Source organism: Atractosteus spatula, chromosome 16 (genome assembly GCF_055471065.1).
Source record: "Atractosteus spatula isolate fAtrSpa1 chromosome 16, fAtrSpa1.hap1, whole genome shotgun sequence".
Taxonomy (NCBI): domain Eukaryota; kingdom Metazoa; phylum Chordata; class Actinopteri; order Semionotiformes; family Lepisosteidae; genus Atractosteus; species Atractosteus spatula.
In genome coordinates this window covers 10,235,712-10,250,890 of record NC_142721.1, presented here as the reverse complement: position 1 = coordinate 10,250,890, position 15,179 = coordinate 10,235,712, and the positions used below count along the sequence as shown (strand labels likewise).

General features: G+C 38.9%; 1 protein-coding gene across 2 annotated transcripts; it reads left to right on the top strand.

Moving 5' to 3' along the window:
• The first annotated feature begins 1,813 nt into the window (after positions 1-1,813).
• Positions 1,814-9,053, top strand: LOC148819546 (L-lactate dehydrogenase B chain-like). 2 transcript variants are annotated; one of them, XM_088935075.1, is made up of 8 exons: positions 1,814-1,871; positions 2,856-3,025; positions 3,517-3,634; positions 4,448-4,621; positions 5,111-5,284; positions 6,763-6,880; positions 7,707-7,830; positions 8,429-9,053. In XM_088935075.1, the coding sequence occupies exons 2-8, from the start codon at positions 2,897-2,899 to the stop codon at positions 8,591-8,593; spliced, it is 1,002 nt and encodes a 333-aa protein (XP_088791201.1). In that variant the 5' UTR covers positions 1,814-1,871; positions 2,856-2,896; the 3' UTR covers positions 8,594-9,053. The 2 variants fall into 2 exon arrangements, with proteins under 2 accessions (XP_088791201.1, XP_088791202.1); XM_088935076.1 differs by having other exon boundaries at positions 1,838-2,094.
• Positions 9,054-15,179: the final 6,126 nt, after the last annotated feature.

Below are 15,179 nucleotides of genomic sequence, written 5' to 3'. Positions count from 1 at the left end.
GTACCTAAAGAGAAGTCTCCCAATCAGACTAGAGCAGCTGAGTCCCTGGCTTCTTGCAAGAAACGGTTGGATGAGACCTTCGGATCAATTAGCTACCAACTATGAAACGAATGGCCGAATGGCCTCTCATTTTGTCATTTTAAAAAACACAAGTGTTAATTTTTTGAGGACGTCATGGAAGAACATACGAAACGCTTAGAAAGCATTGAACCCTCCCACTCGCTTAGAAAAAAAGAGGTTACAATGAAATTGAACGATATTACAATAAAGGTTTAAATTATTTCAGAAAGAAACATACCAGCCCGCTCTCATGACCACCTAAATAACCTCACCACAGGTTTCAAATGTTTTAAACATATACTGTACTGTACTGTACAGGTGTGCGCCTCATTCTGGATGTGTACAAGGTCAGAAAGGTATCAGCTCCTTCTACCTAAAATTAGTCTTCACACAGACATCTTCCCAATATCTGAAACTGAGGAGAGTGAAGTTTTTTTTTATCTACCTGCCTGAGTGACTTCAGCGTGGCAGGATTCAAGTAAAATCTCTTGTGACCGAGAGTGATTCACGTACAGAGAAATCGTGGACAAGGCTGAGGAGGAAATTTACCCAGGTTAAAACGGAGCTTATCACTTCTAGTGTTCATGCCAGCATGAAAAGAACTAGAAGAGAAATCCATAATACTGGAAACCATTTGAAGGAAGCTCCAGGTTTGATTTGTACTGAATATAAAGAGGCCAATACTCCTCTTCTGACTTGATTGCAGCAGTACTTTTAATCAGTTTCATTGGATAGGAGTTGTGAACATAAGGAAGAATAATACAGTCTCAAAAATGTTTCATAACAGAATAGGGGGTCATTTTATTTTTATCTACTGTGCATGATGTGGTGCACAGAAGGTTAATCTTTTTGATAAGAATGAGAAATGTATTTTATGAGAATATGAATATGAGAAAATGAGAATATTATTTGTCAAACTGTACACATTTTTTTAGCATTCCTTCCGCAGTTAAAGTGACATTATTTTTCTGGTTAATCGATTCAAGTTGGTTGTTAAGAGTTTGCTATGCAGAGCTTCCCTAAACTTGAAAGGATTCTGATTCCAGCGTGACTATCAGATTGATGGTTTCTGACATTTAAAAAAACGTTGTTTATTATAACAATAAATTGTGCTCAATTGAATCATTTATTTTAAATGTTCTGAGTTTACGTTTGCATGAATGTATTTCTTGCGTGTATGCGTGGGACTAACCGCACCTCAAATGCAGTTCCCTTAAATATGAACGCTACAACTTCAAATTCAAATTAATCTCAGCTTCTCCCCTCACGGTGGAGCTCAAGTATTTCTTTGTGTTACTAATGCAAACGTGTTTTTGTGATCTGTCTGCACACGGGCGCGTAGGAGGGAAATATTCTAGACAGATGGATGGTGAATTGTGCCTAACCATAAACGTTTCACGGTAGATGAGCATGTCCATTGTAGTCTGCATTTGTGCAGAATCAGCTTTCCCCCGTCTGGTATACAAACCAATGAATGGAAAAGTAATCCCTATTTTTTGCAATCTGTCAACATCTTAAACTCATTCATGTTAGGCGATCGAACATGTAAAAGATAAACCCGTTGGAAGCTAAAGTGTGTTGGAAGCTAAACCATTAATCATAACAAATTTAAAAGACTGTAGTCTGATAACAGTATTCACGTAAGCACACTGTGGTTTACGTTTATCTGTGCATGAACTCTGGGGACTAAATGTCAGGTCATCTGTGTGCTGGGGGCGTGGTGTACAGTACAATCAGCTGAAAGAAACCTGTAAAAGCAGAATTTCATTTAAAGAGAGAAGAGCGACGGAGCTCGCAAGACAGGGTCTACAGTAAGTGCAGATTTTATCAGTTTTCCTTTTGCTTACAAATAAAGCAATTTGATACCCCTTTGTTTTCATCCAAAACATTTAACTCTGCGCAATTTGGAAGGAATTTGAATCAGAACAGCTCTTAGGCTGCCTACTGCTGTTTTAAAAGATTACTTTGGTAGGTGAGGCAAGTGTTACCTAATAGCAAGTTATTTATTGGATTATCCAATGTTTATAATAAAAGGTAATTCGTGAGTTTTTACTTGATTATGATTGTAATTTGTTTAATGTGTTATTTTTTAAACAAACACTTTTACTTTTAAACATTATTAAAACATTTGTTTAAAAATACCAGTTTCTGAAAAACTGGAAAAAAAACTGAAAATGATACACGTCTTGTTATCAAATTGTGAAACAATGGGTCTCTGTAAATGTAAATGGGCTCTTGTAAAAGGCCCCTGTAAAATTATTTTGTAAGAATATCAAGAAACTGATTTTTAGCACTACTGCAGCATTACTGAGAGACATACTGTATTGTACAGTCAATATATTGGGAACATAATATAATTTTTAGTTTGCAGTTCTACTTATTGGGATTATTATTTGTATCATTATAATGTCAAATAATTTCATTCAGGATTCCCACATTAACATGTTGGCTAGGGTACTTGGTGTCTCCAAATTATTTCTCTGTGACTGTTTTTCTTGCACTACACAAACATCAAGCCCAGCGTTTCAAAGATAGTCTGGGATTAATATTTTTAAAAATACAAGATGAAATGACTAAACTCTTTCTCTTGAGCCCTTTTTACTGCTTCAATATATGAATATTCTTCATGTCCAATTAAATAGTGTCAGATTTTTCACAAAAGTGGAATAGTAAAAACTCCTTCCATATGACATGCAGTGAATGTTCTGCAAAATGGGGAAACATGGAATGTTATTTAAGAAAAAAAGTATTATTTAAGAAATTGTCTTAATTATTTCCTTTGTTTCCATGTTCAGGATAATAAGTCATAAGGATAAGTCAGACTTTGTGAAAGACCATGGCCACAGTGAGAGACAGGCTTCTGCAGGAGGTCAACCCTGGACACACTTCTGAATCTTCAGCAAAAGTTACTCTTGTGGGAGTAGGACAAGTTGGCATGGCCTGTGCTATAAGCATTCTTCAATCAGTAAGTAGAAGCGTGATCTGAAATGACATACTCACAGACATACTTATAGCCTGAAAGGTTTCTGTTGAAATATATTTAATATGTTCATATTTCTAATATTTTACTATCATATTATGCCCCAGCCAAAATGGCTAAAGACAGATTTGAATTATAAAATGAGCCACTATAAAATGATTCATTTACATTAACTGTAAATTAATTGTGCTTGTGACTTGTTGCCCTGTCAGGAAGTTACAAAAATGGTGGTAGAAGGTTGCATAACATCCAATAAGTGCAAGGTTTGGTATAGTTAGAAGGAATATCATTTGTGTTATATTGAATACAGGCATAAAACTAATCAGATACTGCTTGTTAAGCATTCATTGTGTTTTTAATGGTTCTTGGAGTATAAACAGTCTTTATACATGCTTAACCACTGTGCATTAAAAGTGACGATAGTTCACTACTGAAAGTAATGCATTTTTTTTCTAAATGTTTTTCCCATGTTGTAGAATATAGCAGATAATGTAACCTTGATTGATGTGATGGAAGACAAACTGAAAGGTGAAGTGATGGATTTGCAACATGGCAGCCTCTTTTTGAAGACCTCCAAGATTGTAGCTGCTAAAGGTACGACAGAACAGTCTTAAGAAATATACATACATATAGTATTAGATCAGCTACAAAGAAACAAGTAATAGGTTTATTCCATGCGGAAAAAAAGAAGAAAGAAAACACAACGTTTTGGCCGTGGATCCTTCTTCAGGTGTAGATCAGCTATGTGCATATATATGTGCAGAATGGCTGGATCTATCACAATTTGACTTCCTTTTAAAATATTTTGCTGCTCATGTTATTTTTAAAGTCTTCAGAAGAATGATGTGAGTAAAATGAAGCCCTTAAGCTAGCACAGCAAGTCCCCTGTTTGTCTCACTGTCTCCCTTCTGGTAGCAGGATAAAATAAGGATGTTCTGATGTGCTGGAAGAACAGGAAAGGTTGATCTTGCTCACAGAGGTCCCTTGACACACACCAGGTCAATTACAGCAAGGGCTGAGAGCAAGAGAGATCAGAGGTGTGCAGTGGAAAACCTGTCCCCAGTGTCCTGCCGAGCACAGAGCACAACAACAGATGTTAAGTGTGGAGGCAGATTTTGCAACAGGGAAAGCTGATGCTTGGAGGAACCTGCTATTACAGCACAATCCGTCAGGTGTTTCATGTTTCTCCAATTCACCTTTTCTTCTGCTTCTAATAAGAGGGCTCCTTCTCTTGAACAATTTAGGGTGAAATAAGATCCCAAGTTTCAGCTTTGGTTTGCAGAGGTCACATGCAGTAAAAAACGGAATAAGAAATCAGCTGTGAACACAATTAGCATTAGAAAGATCGCAGGTATCCCGTCTCTGGTCATCAGCTATCTATTGTGAGATGTCCCCTTTGTCTTGCAGACTACTCAGAAACAGCTAATTCAAAGCTGTGCATCATCACTGCTGGTGTTCGGCAGAAGGAAGGCGAAAGCAGGCTGAACCTGGTTCAGAGAAATGTTGATGTCTTCAAGCACATCGTCCCTAGCCTGGCTAAGTACAGCCCGGATGCCATTATTCTTGTTGTTTCCAATCCAGGTGATTCAAGCTTTGGTCTTGCCTATGACATGTAACCAAATGTATAATCGCTTAAATCTGAACTCTAAAATATCCTTAACATTCTTTCTGAAAATGCATTTGAAATCATGTCATCAACACTGTCAGGTCAATTAAAAACTTTTTTAAGGCAGCGTGATCTCTATATTTAAGGTGACACTGTGCGTGTACTTTTTGTCATTATTCAGAACTGGACATTAGTCCTTTCCTGTAATGTAGTGATGGCAAGGTAACCAAGCAACAACACTGGTTTCTAATTATGTTGTTAACTTATTAACTTCACACTGAGTGTCTTACTGATATTTGTCAACACAAGACCAATTAGGATGCTGCAGGATAGAACAGGATGTCATTATTAGCTATAAAACACTGACAGGAATATTTGAAGTCTGTTTTTAAACCAGGAGTGCTCTGCTGCTGTTGCTCTCTGTGGCTGACTGCAGAGTTTTTGTGCACTGTTTGCCCTCGCAGTGGACATCCTTACCTATGTGGCTTGGAAGCTAAGCGGGTTCCCCAGCCACCGGGTCATTGGCAGCGGCACCAATCTGGACTCGGCCCGGTTCCGCTATCTTATGGGAGAGAAGCTGAGGATTAACCCTAGCAGTGTCCATGGATACATTGTGGGGGAACATGGAGACTCTAGCGGTAGGTGAGACCCAGCTGCAGCCCCTGGCCTGGGTTTCTGAAGTATGAGCACCATGCACACACTTGAATAAAAATCAGCTATTAAGACCTAAAGCTCCCTCCTCTCAAGCCTTTCCTCAAGCATGCTTTTCTCAAACATGAGATTTTTTTTTTTAGAATATCACCCAGGCATTGAACTATTCCATTGCATGACTTTGTTACCACCTAAATCTTAATAAATGTAGCCAAATATATCCCTTTAATTATTTTAGAGATGACAGTTTAAAAATCGTCCGTGGAGTGGACTTTTAATACTGATAATAGCAGTAATAAGTACATCTTAAATTTATGATGCACATCGTTTCTGAAATTACACAAAAAAGTGGAGTGGCAAAACCTTAGAGGCTAACTATTCAGAATGCACTCCTACAAAAATAGTTATAGACCAATGGAGCAGCAATGCATCTTCTTAACAGCTAGAAACAATGCACACAGATTAAAGCCTGCCTAAAAACAAGCAGCTTCAGAGTGGCTGCCCTTGCTCGTGACTTGCTGAGATCCCCAAAGACCAGTTCCTTTGGTTAAATACAGATGGGGCGTATCCAAGCTTGCTGCATAACAGCAGCACAAACCAAAATATATTAAGTTTCCCAGTGGGAAATGAAATGAAAAAAAAAATCTCTTCAGCTGTAAGCTATTGTAAACTATTGTTCAGATGCAATTGCACTATTGCTGAAACCTTAAAATACATGAAGTTGCTTTATCCTCACACTGCAATTATGTTTTATAAGCAGCAGTAAATCAACTGTTTGAGAATTGTTTTTATGGACATACAGTACTGAAACACCCAGGGTGGTGAACCTTACAACAAAGTTCACTTTTGAATTCAACAGTTAAACTACCAGAACTACCACTACCAGAATTTGTTTTGTTTATTTAGAAAGCAGTTAACTGTCACATTATGAAAAAATTAGTATGTATTTGGAAGGCAGGATTTTACATATATTGAGTTATCCGCCAACATACAGTAGCAAGGTCATGCAAAGAGATATCATACAAAATGTTTAGAGAAACCAAAGTTTTGAACAAAACACAACCTGAGTGTGTGATTTGAAAGATCAAAGTCTGTGTTTCAGTTGTAAGAGGAAATGTTTGCTTAAGAAAATCTCATTATGAAATGACCCTGTTGTTTGTGGAGCCAGCTTTTAATGTGACTGCCCACCTGGCTAAGCATGGGGACTGACAATTCATTCCTGAGTCTGCATTAGTTTCAGAATGAGCGTTTTTGAATTCCCACCCACAACCCCTCTAAAAAAAGACATGTGATATGCCTAGTAGTAAACACCAGCTGCTGTGATCTTCTCCTGAACTTCCCGACATGGAGTTAAAATACTTGTTACTGGACTGAAACAAGCCAGTAACTTAAAAGCACACACTTCACTTGCGCTCATAGTTACAGAGTGCAGGGAGTGTGTGGTTAAAACTCTTTTTGTCTTCAGTTCCTGTCTGGAGTGGGACCAATGTGGCTGGCATTAGTCTCCAGTCTCTGAATCCCCAGCTGGAATCAGACCAGGACCCTGAGGGATGGAAGGAAATACATAAGAAAGTGGTTGACAGGTACCGTTAATGTTAAGATTTGACCAAACTTAAGACTTGCTTTTCACCACTCGTTTCACTCCATATACAGTATATCGAGGTGGAAGACACCTGGTTATTAGCAAACAGTTTACAAAAGCTGGTTTAGAATTACTTTTTATTCAGACCACCAAAAGACAGTCCAGCACCCATTTGTGCTATTGACATTGTAAACTGCTTTGAACGAAATGCTTATGTTGGTCTTTTTTTAATTTTGCTCTTAAAAATGCACCACATGACCTTTGTCCCCAATTGGGTAAATTTATCTTAAGTAATAAAAACTATCAGTTTCAGTGAGTCATAGTTTCCCTAAGATCTTGAGACATCTGTGTGGAAGAAATACTTAGTATTGGAAGGAACAGTTAGATTTCTCAACACAATTCACTCTCCAAAATATGAATAGTACAGTGTTACAACAATATGTTTAATACTGATTATAGCAGTAATAAGTACAGCTTACATTTATCATGCACATCATTTCTGAAATTACACAAAAAAATGGAGTGGCGAAACCTTAGAGGCTTACTATTCAGAATGCACACCTTAAAAATTATTTTAAACTGAAAAATGCTTAATTGCGGATCTTGTCAAGATTGAGCACTCATTATGTTTTGATATTCAGCAGTAAGAACAGAGCAGGGTAACTGCTGTATAATTTTAAACTTCCCAAAGCATTCTTTCTGATTTAATTCTACAATGCAAAAGCCATGCAGAAGTGTTTAATTAAACAAACCCGCTTCTATGTGAAGCTCTCAGCTCTTTGGATGTACTGTAATACTCTTTTCGGAAATGTGTTTTCTGTTTGCAGTGCGTATGAGGTGATTAAACTGAAAGGATACACCTCCTGGGCTATTGGCCTGAGTGTGGCCAGCCTTGCAAACTCAATCCTGAAAAACCTCAAAACTGTGAACCCCATCTCAACACTTGTCAAGGTAGGGCCCCTTTAAGGTATCCTACAAAACACCTCAGACTCCTGCACAGCTGCCTTTAAGGCTCTGGTCCTCTCATTCATGAGACTACCGTTAGCTGAAAAGATCCAATGCAGTCATAGGAGTGAAACAGGCTAGGGTACCCTTCATTTACTAGGGTGAAAGGTTTGGATGGATGTAGAATCATTTTCTGGACTTTGCTGTACACTTACAGATCCTTGTTAATGCTTCATGGTGTGCCCCTTTAAAATGCTTTGGTTCATTCAAAGGAATTGAAATGACATTTAACATTGACTTTCTCCAGAATGGACAAGGGGTCTTTCCAGATTGTCAAGGATACTCCTCAGAGCACAAGTATAAAATTCAATCCAAGTCCAGTAGTATGTAAAATTACTCTCCTACTCTATATATGCATCTACTATTAATCTGTTGGCAAGCAGGTATGCTTTTTATATTTTATAATTAATAATAGCATTATTTTGTAATTGCTATAGATTTTATGTTTAAATCAAAGGGTCCTTACCAAGAGGGATTTCTTGAGAAGGGGGGTGGAGACAGATCCTGGCTATTGCTGAAACAAAGCACCTCTCCTTTTCCAAAGGGCATGCACGGGATTAAGGAAGAGGTGTTCCTGAGTGTGCCCTGTGTCCTGGGCTCCTCTGGGGTGTGTGGGGTTTTGAAACAGCCCCTGAAAGAGATGGAGACCAAGCAGCTGCAGCACAGTGCGGAGACCCTCTGGAACGTCCAGAAAGACCTCAAGCTCTGAGACCCGAAGATGAAGCCCAGGATACCAGAGCAAAAGCAAATCGTTAAAGCTTCAAGCTTTCCTGGGCTGCAAGTTAGTTTTGAAACCCTTTGTTGAAACGAGCGCTGGTTCTGTTAGACGCTGTGCTTGCGCATGCTGTGGCAATGACTGCTGTGAACGTTATTCAGGATGTGGTAAAGGGGCTGTTTAAGGAAATGTTCAAATTTATGACTCAACCCCACATTGGTAATTTTAAAATATGTCTCAATCCTGGTAGATTATGGTGAAAAGATAAACTGAAATATATATTATTTTGGGGAGCTTTGAACTTGTTTCAGGAAATGACGCATAAAGAGTTGGCTTTCACCACAGCTTCTCTAGTTTGTTGGCTTATGGGCATCATTGCAAAGTCTGGAGAGCTCTTTGTCTGAATGGAATTCATGAGCACTCTTTGACAGCAAATATTAAATACCTGATTCAACATGGTTTGGCTGCTTTTTTTCCTTGAATTAGTATTTTCATTCATTTCTTGTTTTTACAGAAAAAAAACCTCTGGAATTAATTTCAGCTTATTTACATAAAAAACATCAGATCTTAGTAAAACTGGCACAAGACCTAAAACTGTCGATGGTCTTCAGGACCTTTAACAACCTAAACCCTAAGAATCCTTCCTATCCAAAAACTGTGAAATGTTTTCCCACACCTCTCTTCATTTTCTAAATCATGTTGAAAATCTAGATCTATGCAGGATGAAAAATATAGCATTTAATTCATTTTTTTAAAATAAAACGTACAACTCTGAAAGGTAAAATTCTAAGAAGGATTTCTTAAGTAGACGAGATTTCAATCCCTAGTTTTACTGTATGAAATTGAACAGATATAACTTTAACTGCACCACTAGGTGGCAGCATTTCCTAACAGTTCCACAGTCCTGCCTGTGTCCAAACAGTATTCCCAAAGCAAATATTGAGGCTGTGGGTACTTATTAAAAATACAGAAATCAGTTTTGAATTGGTTTATTATTCCAAAGTGAAAAATATATCATAATATTACTCTTATTTATGTAGAGTTTAATATGTAATGTATTCCTGCTGCCCTTGACCCACAAAAAAGTGTTTCTGATTGCCTGCAGAGGTAAAGACAATAGACTCATGGACTCATAGAGTTAGCTGGGAACAAGGAAAAAGAGAGCAAGAATGGTAACATATATCGTGGAGGAGGAAACAATACGAGAGTGTGACTTTCTTTTCTTATAGTTAGAAGAGCTGTAATTTATATTTCCATTAACGCTGCAAACCCTGCCCTCTTTGGGACAGAATACTGCACTTCACTCGGTTTTGTATTTTTAAGCAGTGAATTTCTCAGTGCAGTAGGTGGCAGTACTAGTTTTCAAGTGCTGCAAACTCTGTCCAAAAACCAGTGGTTCATTAATGTAAGTCATTTTTATCAACACTGCTCTTTTCCATCTGCAAATGCCTCTCGTTGCTAGAGATACTGGCAAGCATTTAAATAAGCCGTGCTGGCTGAAGTTCCTTTTAACCCCTTTCCATCTGTGATGATGTATAAACAAAGGTGCTGAGCCAGTGTTCCTCTATAAACACCAAAGTTTCACAGAGCAGTTCGGTTTCATCTTCCCTGTTGGCACAAGAGAGGTTCCAGATCTAGAGAGATCCAGAAACCCACAGTAAAGGGCAGAATCCCAAGTGTGTTCCAGTACTTCCAAAAAGGGTCCTAATGACGGTGATGCCCCTCTCTTCTGTGGGAGTGTTTGGGTCTCCTTGGGCATTGGAAGCCTTTGTCTGACTGTACCTTCTGTAAGCCCCTCTCTTGAGCACTACTGTTTGTTCCCCGCCTATGGCAGGGATTCTCGAGTACAGTAAGCAGGTTGGAAAAGGCAGATGTATAAACAGAAGCGGACTTGAATGCCAGAAAGGCAAGAAACAAGTAAACACTGGCCAAAATGGATGTAACAGGCTGCTTGCTTGAGTCAGAATCCACAGGGGATGATGGGCCTTACTGCTCCTGAAGCAGACTTGAACAATGACCTTTAAGCATTCTACGAGTTGCACGAAAGTGAAATGCATTCTAAATTATTTATATCATTTCTAGGGCAAAGGGCTACTACCAAAATGCATTCCAGTTTTTGCTTAAGTCTCTCGAACTCCATTTAGCCTTTATATTGTCTTCCAAAACACCTGAAGAATCTGTTTGTTGTTTCAGTTACTTTATCTCAAAAGTTCTAAAGTTTGTTTGGAAAGAATTTCCTTCCATGATATTTCAGTTTATTACCCCAAATCTTTCCAGTTGGGTTTTTACCTCTCTCTGTACAATATATATATATATGAAAATAAAAGTCTGATGTCCTCCAATTTAAAAAATACAAATAATATATTTATGATTAATAAATAATAAATAGTACTATATTGTCTAGTTAGTACAGAGAACACTCAGCCAACGGTAATTTTAAATCTAGTTGTAGGACATTATCAAGTTTAGTCACAAGAAAGTACAGTAAATTATTTATGAACTCCAGTGCTCACAGCAAACAAGCAAGAACTAGAAAAGCTGAAACATTTTTGAAGACCAAGCAAGTACCTACTGTACATACTTGAACAGTGTGAGTGAACTGCAAATAAACTAAGCAGAAACTAGAATCTGACCTAGACTGGACTTAAATGGCCAAACAGTTTTTGAAGTAAAGTAGCTAGTGTTACAGGGTATGTTTCACCAAGCAGTTGATGACCTAGTGAAAAAATGATCATGGAAGCCCTACTGGTGTGGTCCAAGCCAGAAGCAGCTCTGGTTGGTCATGAAATCTACCAAGTTTCAATTGTATTGGTTCAGTGTTTCCCAGGACAAAGGTCGTTTGAGAAGTGAGAGCAAAATGGCGGTCAGGTGGCCATCTTGGTATGTGCATGAATGACAGTGTCTCAGATGTTATTGATATGCTTACAAGAATGATAAAATGGTCTCATGTTTGGAGCAAACTGGGCTGTTTTTCAACAGCAGAAGTGAGTGTTATGAGTCACATATTGACAATGAAGAAAAAGAAATGGCAGTCAAGTGGCCATCTTGAGACTGGATTATGTATACAGTATATTTCACATATTTATCTTGTTAAAACTAGAATTACACTTTTAGTCTTGAGTTAATTGGCCATTAAATTTAATGACTGATCTGTCTCTGTACATTTGCCTAGCACGAATTTGCTTGGGTGCCTGGTCTTCAAACACTAGCATTTTCAAATGTGGGAAGGAAAAAAAAACCCTTACAATCACAATAAACTTCCACTACTTGGAGACCTAAAGAAAAAAAACAGCAAAGTAATGAAGTCATTTTATCAAGGCAGCAATAAAAGACATTTTATAGCCTTTTGTTTATTACCCCTTTAAAACCGATTTGAATCAAGTCTCCAAAAGAAATTCCCAAACCTCTATGGCCAATTTAATCCCATTATTTCTTAATTAGAACTTCCAAGGGTTAAAACTATTTTGCAACACTCATGCTTTCTTCTCTCCGAAAACCTCTGTGCCCAGTGCAGTTACGATCTTATCTGCTTTGTTATATAAAAGTTCCTGCACTGCTGCAGAAACCACCCATGACTACAGCCTGAACACAGGGAGACCCTAGCGCTGGTGTTGGCTGGGAGGAGTACTTGAGCATGACCCTTTTCTGCCCCCTTCCTCTCCTGTCACATGCGTGTGCTCTTAGCAAGGCTGCTGGTGCGTGACCATGGTGCTGCGGGTTCACTCTGCTGGAGGCTGCCAGCGGCCTACCTTACTGCCAGGATTTCGCACGGTCGAAATATGGACGTTCCAAAAAGACCACAAGACCCAGGCCACAATGGAGAATCCATCCAAATGCCTAGATATTTTACAAGGGGAATTGGGCGACCTTCACAATTAACTGGGGGCAGCCGGATGCTAGCCCTTGGACGCCACAGTAACGAGCAAGAAGACAGACCTTCCGGCAACACAGAGCTGAGATTCAAACCACCTGGATTGGTGGGGAATCCTCCTTCTGCAGCAGAGGTTTGTGAAGCCAGAGCAAACAGGCAAGTTTATTTAGTGGCTTCCTTGCTCAGTGAGCTACTGGGGAAGGTTCGTCACAAGACCAGCCAACTGATAAGAAACTGAATCAATAAATTCAATGTCAGAGTCAGCCCCTGTTTGCTTAATGCTTCAAGTCTCTCTTAAAGTGTCAGGATAACATCCATGGATAGGTGGGAGTCAGGGGGAGATATTTGGTCCTATGTAGGTAATATTACCTCCAGAAAGTAAAATTGCATTAAAGAATAACAAATGAAATCATCACAGAAGATCAGCTTAGTTGAATGAGTTCAACTTTGTACAGATATAAATGGGTTTTATGTGTATAGAGAGAATTAAAGGCCAAAGTTTAACAGAATTTTAAAAAATATATTTCCTGAGATTTATTTTAAGTCTGTCTGTGCTTTCCAGACACTTCTGGAACAACCATTTTTTTCCAGGCAGGATATCATTCCAAAACTGGGTGTGCTAGCAGTTACTAAAATTGTCCTTTGCCAAAGCTCATATAATAATATGAAGTTCTCCAAGTAGATTTATTGCCTGGTGAGCAGCAGCTACTGATTTTACAGACCTTTCAAGTGGCACCCAGATTTCTCAGCACTCTTCCTCAGATATTTTCAAGAACCTGCCACACCACAGCTTGAGAGCCATTTCAAAGGCCAAAGGAAAGACGTGGACATAGAAGTGTCCTATTTTACCAGCGTGATCCCTGGCACCTCCCCCACCAAATACATTTTGGTAAATGCTCTTGGAACTGATTCTTTTGCTAAAAGACTCAAAATCAAGTATTTTGGCCTTCTCTTCCTGTGCTTCCTTTACTTCACAGATGCTATAGGCACTGATTGATTATTTGGATTAATTATGCAGCAGCTGTCCAGGCAAGCAAAGTGTATCCAGGGATGCCATAGAAAAAAATTCCAAAAGCTGCCTCTTTCCTGCTCTGGGGTAGTTTGTGATATGTCTGGCAAACATGAGTGTAACTAAGACAGTAGAATTAATAATAATACATAAATCTGCATAAAAATAAATAATGAAAACCTGTGTAAGACGTCTGCCAGGGATGAGAACATCCAAGGTGGTGAAAGATATACTGACAGAGAGACTAGAAATTACACTCCTAACACTGGTATTCTATTTTCATACAAAAGGCAGTACAGACCACATTTTGTAGAGATAATCCTACAACATTTTGATTGAAAAGGCTGTGCTGTCCAATGGTTAAAAAATACCAGTTTTAGCAGATCAAACTTGATACCTTAATAAATACAAAAAAAGAGATTTATAAAACCTGATGGAGCCTGTGACTGGGTTATGTTCAAATTAGACCTCTAGCTGTCCTGTATACTTTACCAATGGTTAGTGTGCTAAAAGTGAACTTTTGGATACTCTTTGAAAACAGATTACTTTTTGAGCCTTGCTTCCAGGATTTTTGGCATTTTTGTAATAATTTTAATATATTTTTAAAACATGAGATTATATTTTCTAATATTAGACTCCTATTATACCTCCCCCACCCCCCCACACTCTCTGCTTCAGCCCAGGTAGTCATTTAACAGCAGTATGATAGCTTGGAAACCAGAGAACTGAAATGATCGATGAGATTTCTAATCAGTTAGAACTCTGTCTGGGACCACTTCCAGGACTTATAGGATCATAAACTAATACATTAAAAAAAAACATCGTTTACAGGGTTGCCCTGGGTGACTGAAGCAAGGGTTCATCTTCTTGTCAGCCTTTTTCTATCTGATAAGATTTCACAGTGCGTGTCACAGTACTTTGTCCTTATCCTCGGAAGCAGGGCTTTTAGAAGCTGCGCAGGCAGACAGCCATGGAAAGGTGAGGGATAATAACATTGACCAAAGCTGCCTTTCTAAACACCATTGCCAGCCCTGACCTGGAAGCTTGAAGTTCGCCCAGGCAGACACTGGAATACAGAACCGGAGAATGGGTTGGGCTTGTGACTGGAAAGTGAAGATTGATGTCAGGACTCGCTGCCGCTGGATTCAACTTGGTTCAACTAACTACTAAGACTCTAAGCAGCAAAACAGGCCAGAGAGCCTCTTTTCATTTGTAACACGTCTTGTGTTCTGCAGGTGGGACAGAGACTAGTCTGCCAGGACTCTGTTACCTCTCATCGAGAGCAGTGGCTCTGGGGATTACCCAGACACCTGCTGGCATTGCAGTGATGGCAGTGAGAGATGTGATGCTCCTCCAGTTGGTGAGAGCTCTCCTGTCAGTCAGTCACTGTGGGGTTCGCTGCACGTCAAAGGACAAATAGCACAAGGTGTGGGTGGATCAGAGGAGTCACAGGGTACATCGCTTCTATGAGTGCTACAGTAACATAGGCTATTCCTGATTGCATGGGTACAATGCAAATGAAAAGTACAACAAATGTATGTATTAAAAGTGACCTACTGTAATTTAATTGATGTATGATTTGCATCAAAGCATCTTTAGTCTTCATTTGGAAAAATATCAATTTTGTTTCTCAGCTATTATGTGTGAAATCCATTGGTATCACTTTGAACACTTAATTTTTTGTCTCGCTATCACCTGAA

Excerpts from the sequence above, each read along its gene's own strand:
- LOC148819546 (XM_088935075.1), top strand. The coding sequence starts at position 2,897 with ATGGCCACAGTGAGAGACAGGCTTCTGCAGGAGGTCAACCCTGGACAC. Across the intron at positions 4,622-5,110 it reads TCTTGTTGTTTCCAATCCAG|TGGACATCCTTACCTATGTG; the intron begins GTGATTCAAGCT and ends TTGCCCTCGCAG. Across the intron at positions 6,881-7,706 it reads CATAAGAAAGTGGTTGACAG|TGCGTATGAGGTGATTAAAC; the intron begins GTACCGTTAATG and ends TTCTGTTTGCAG.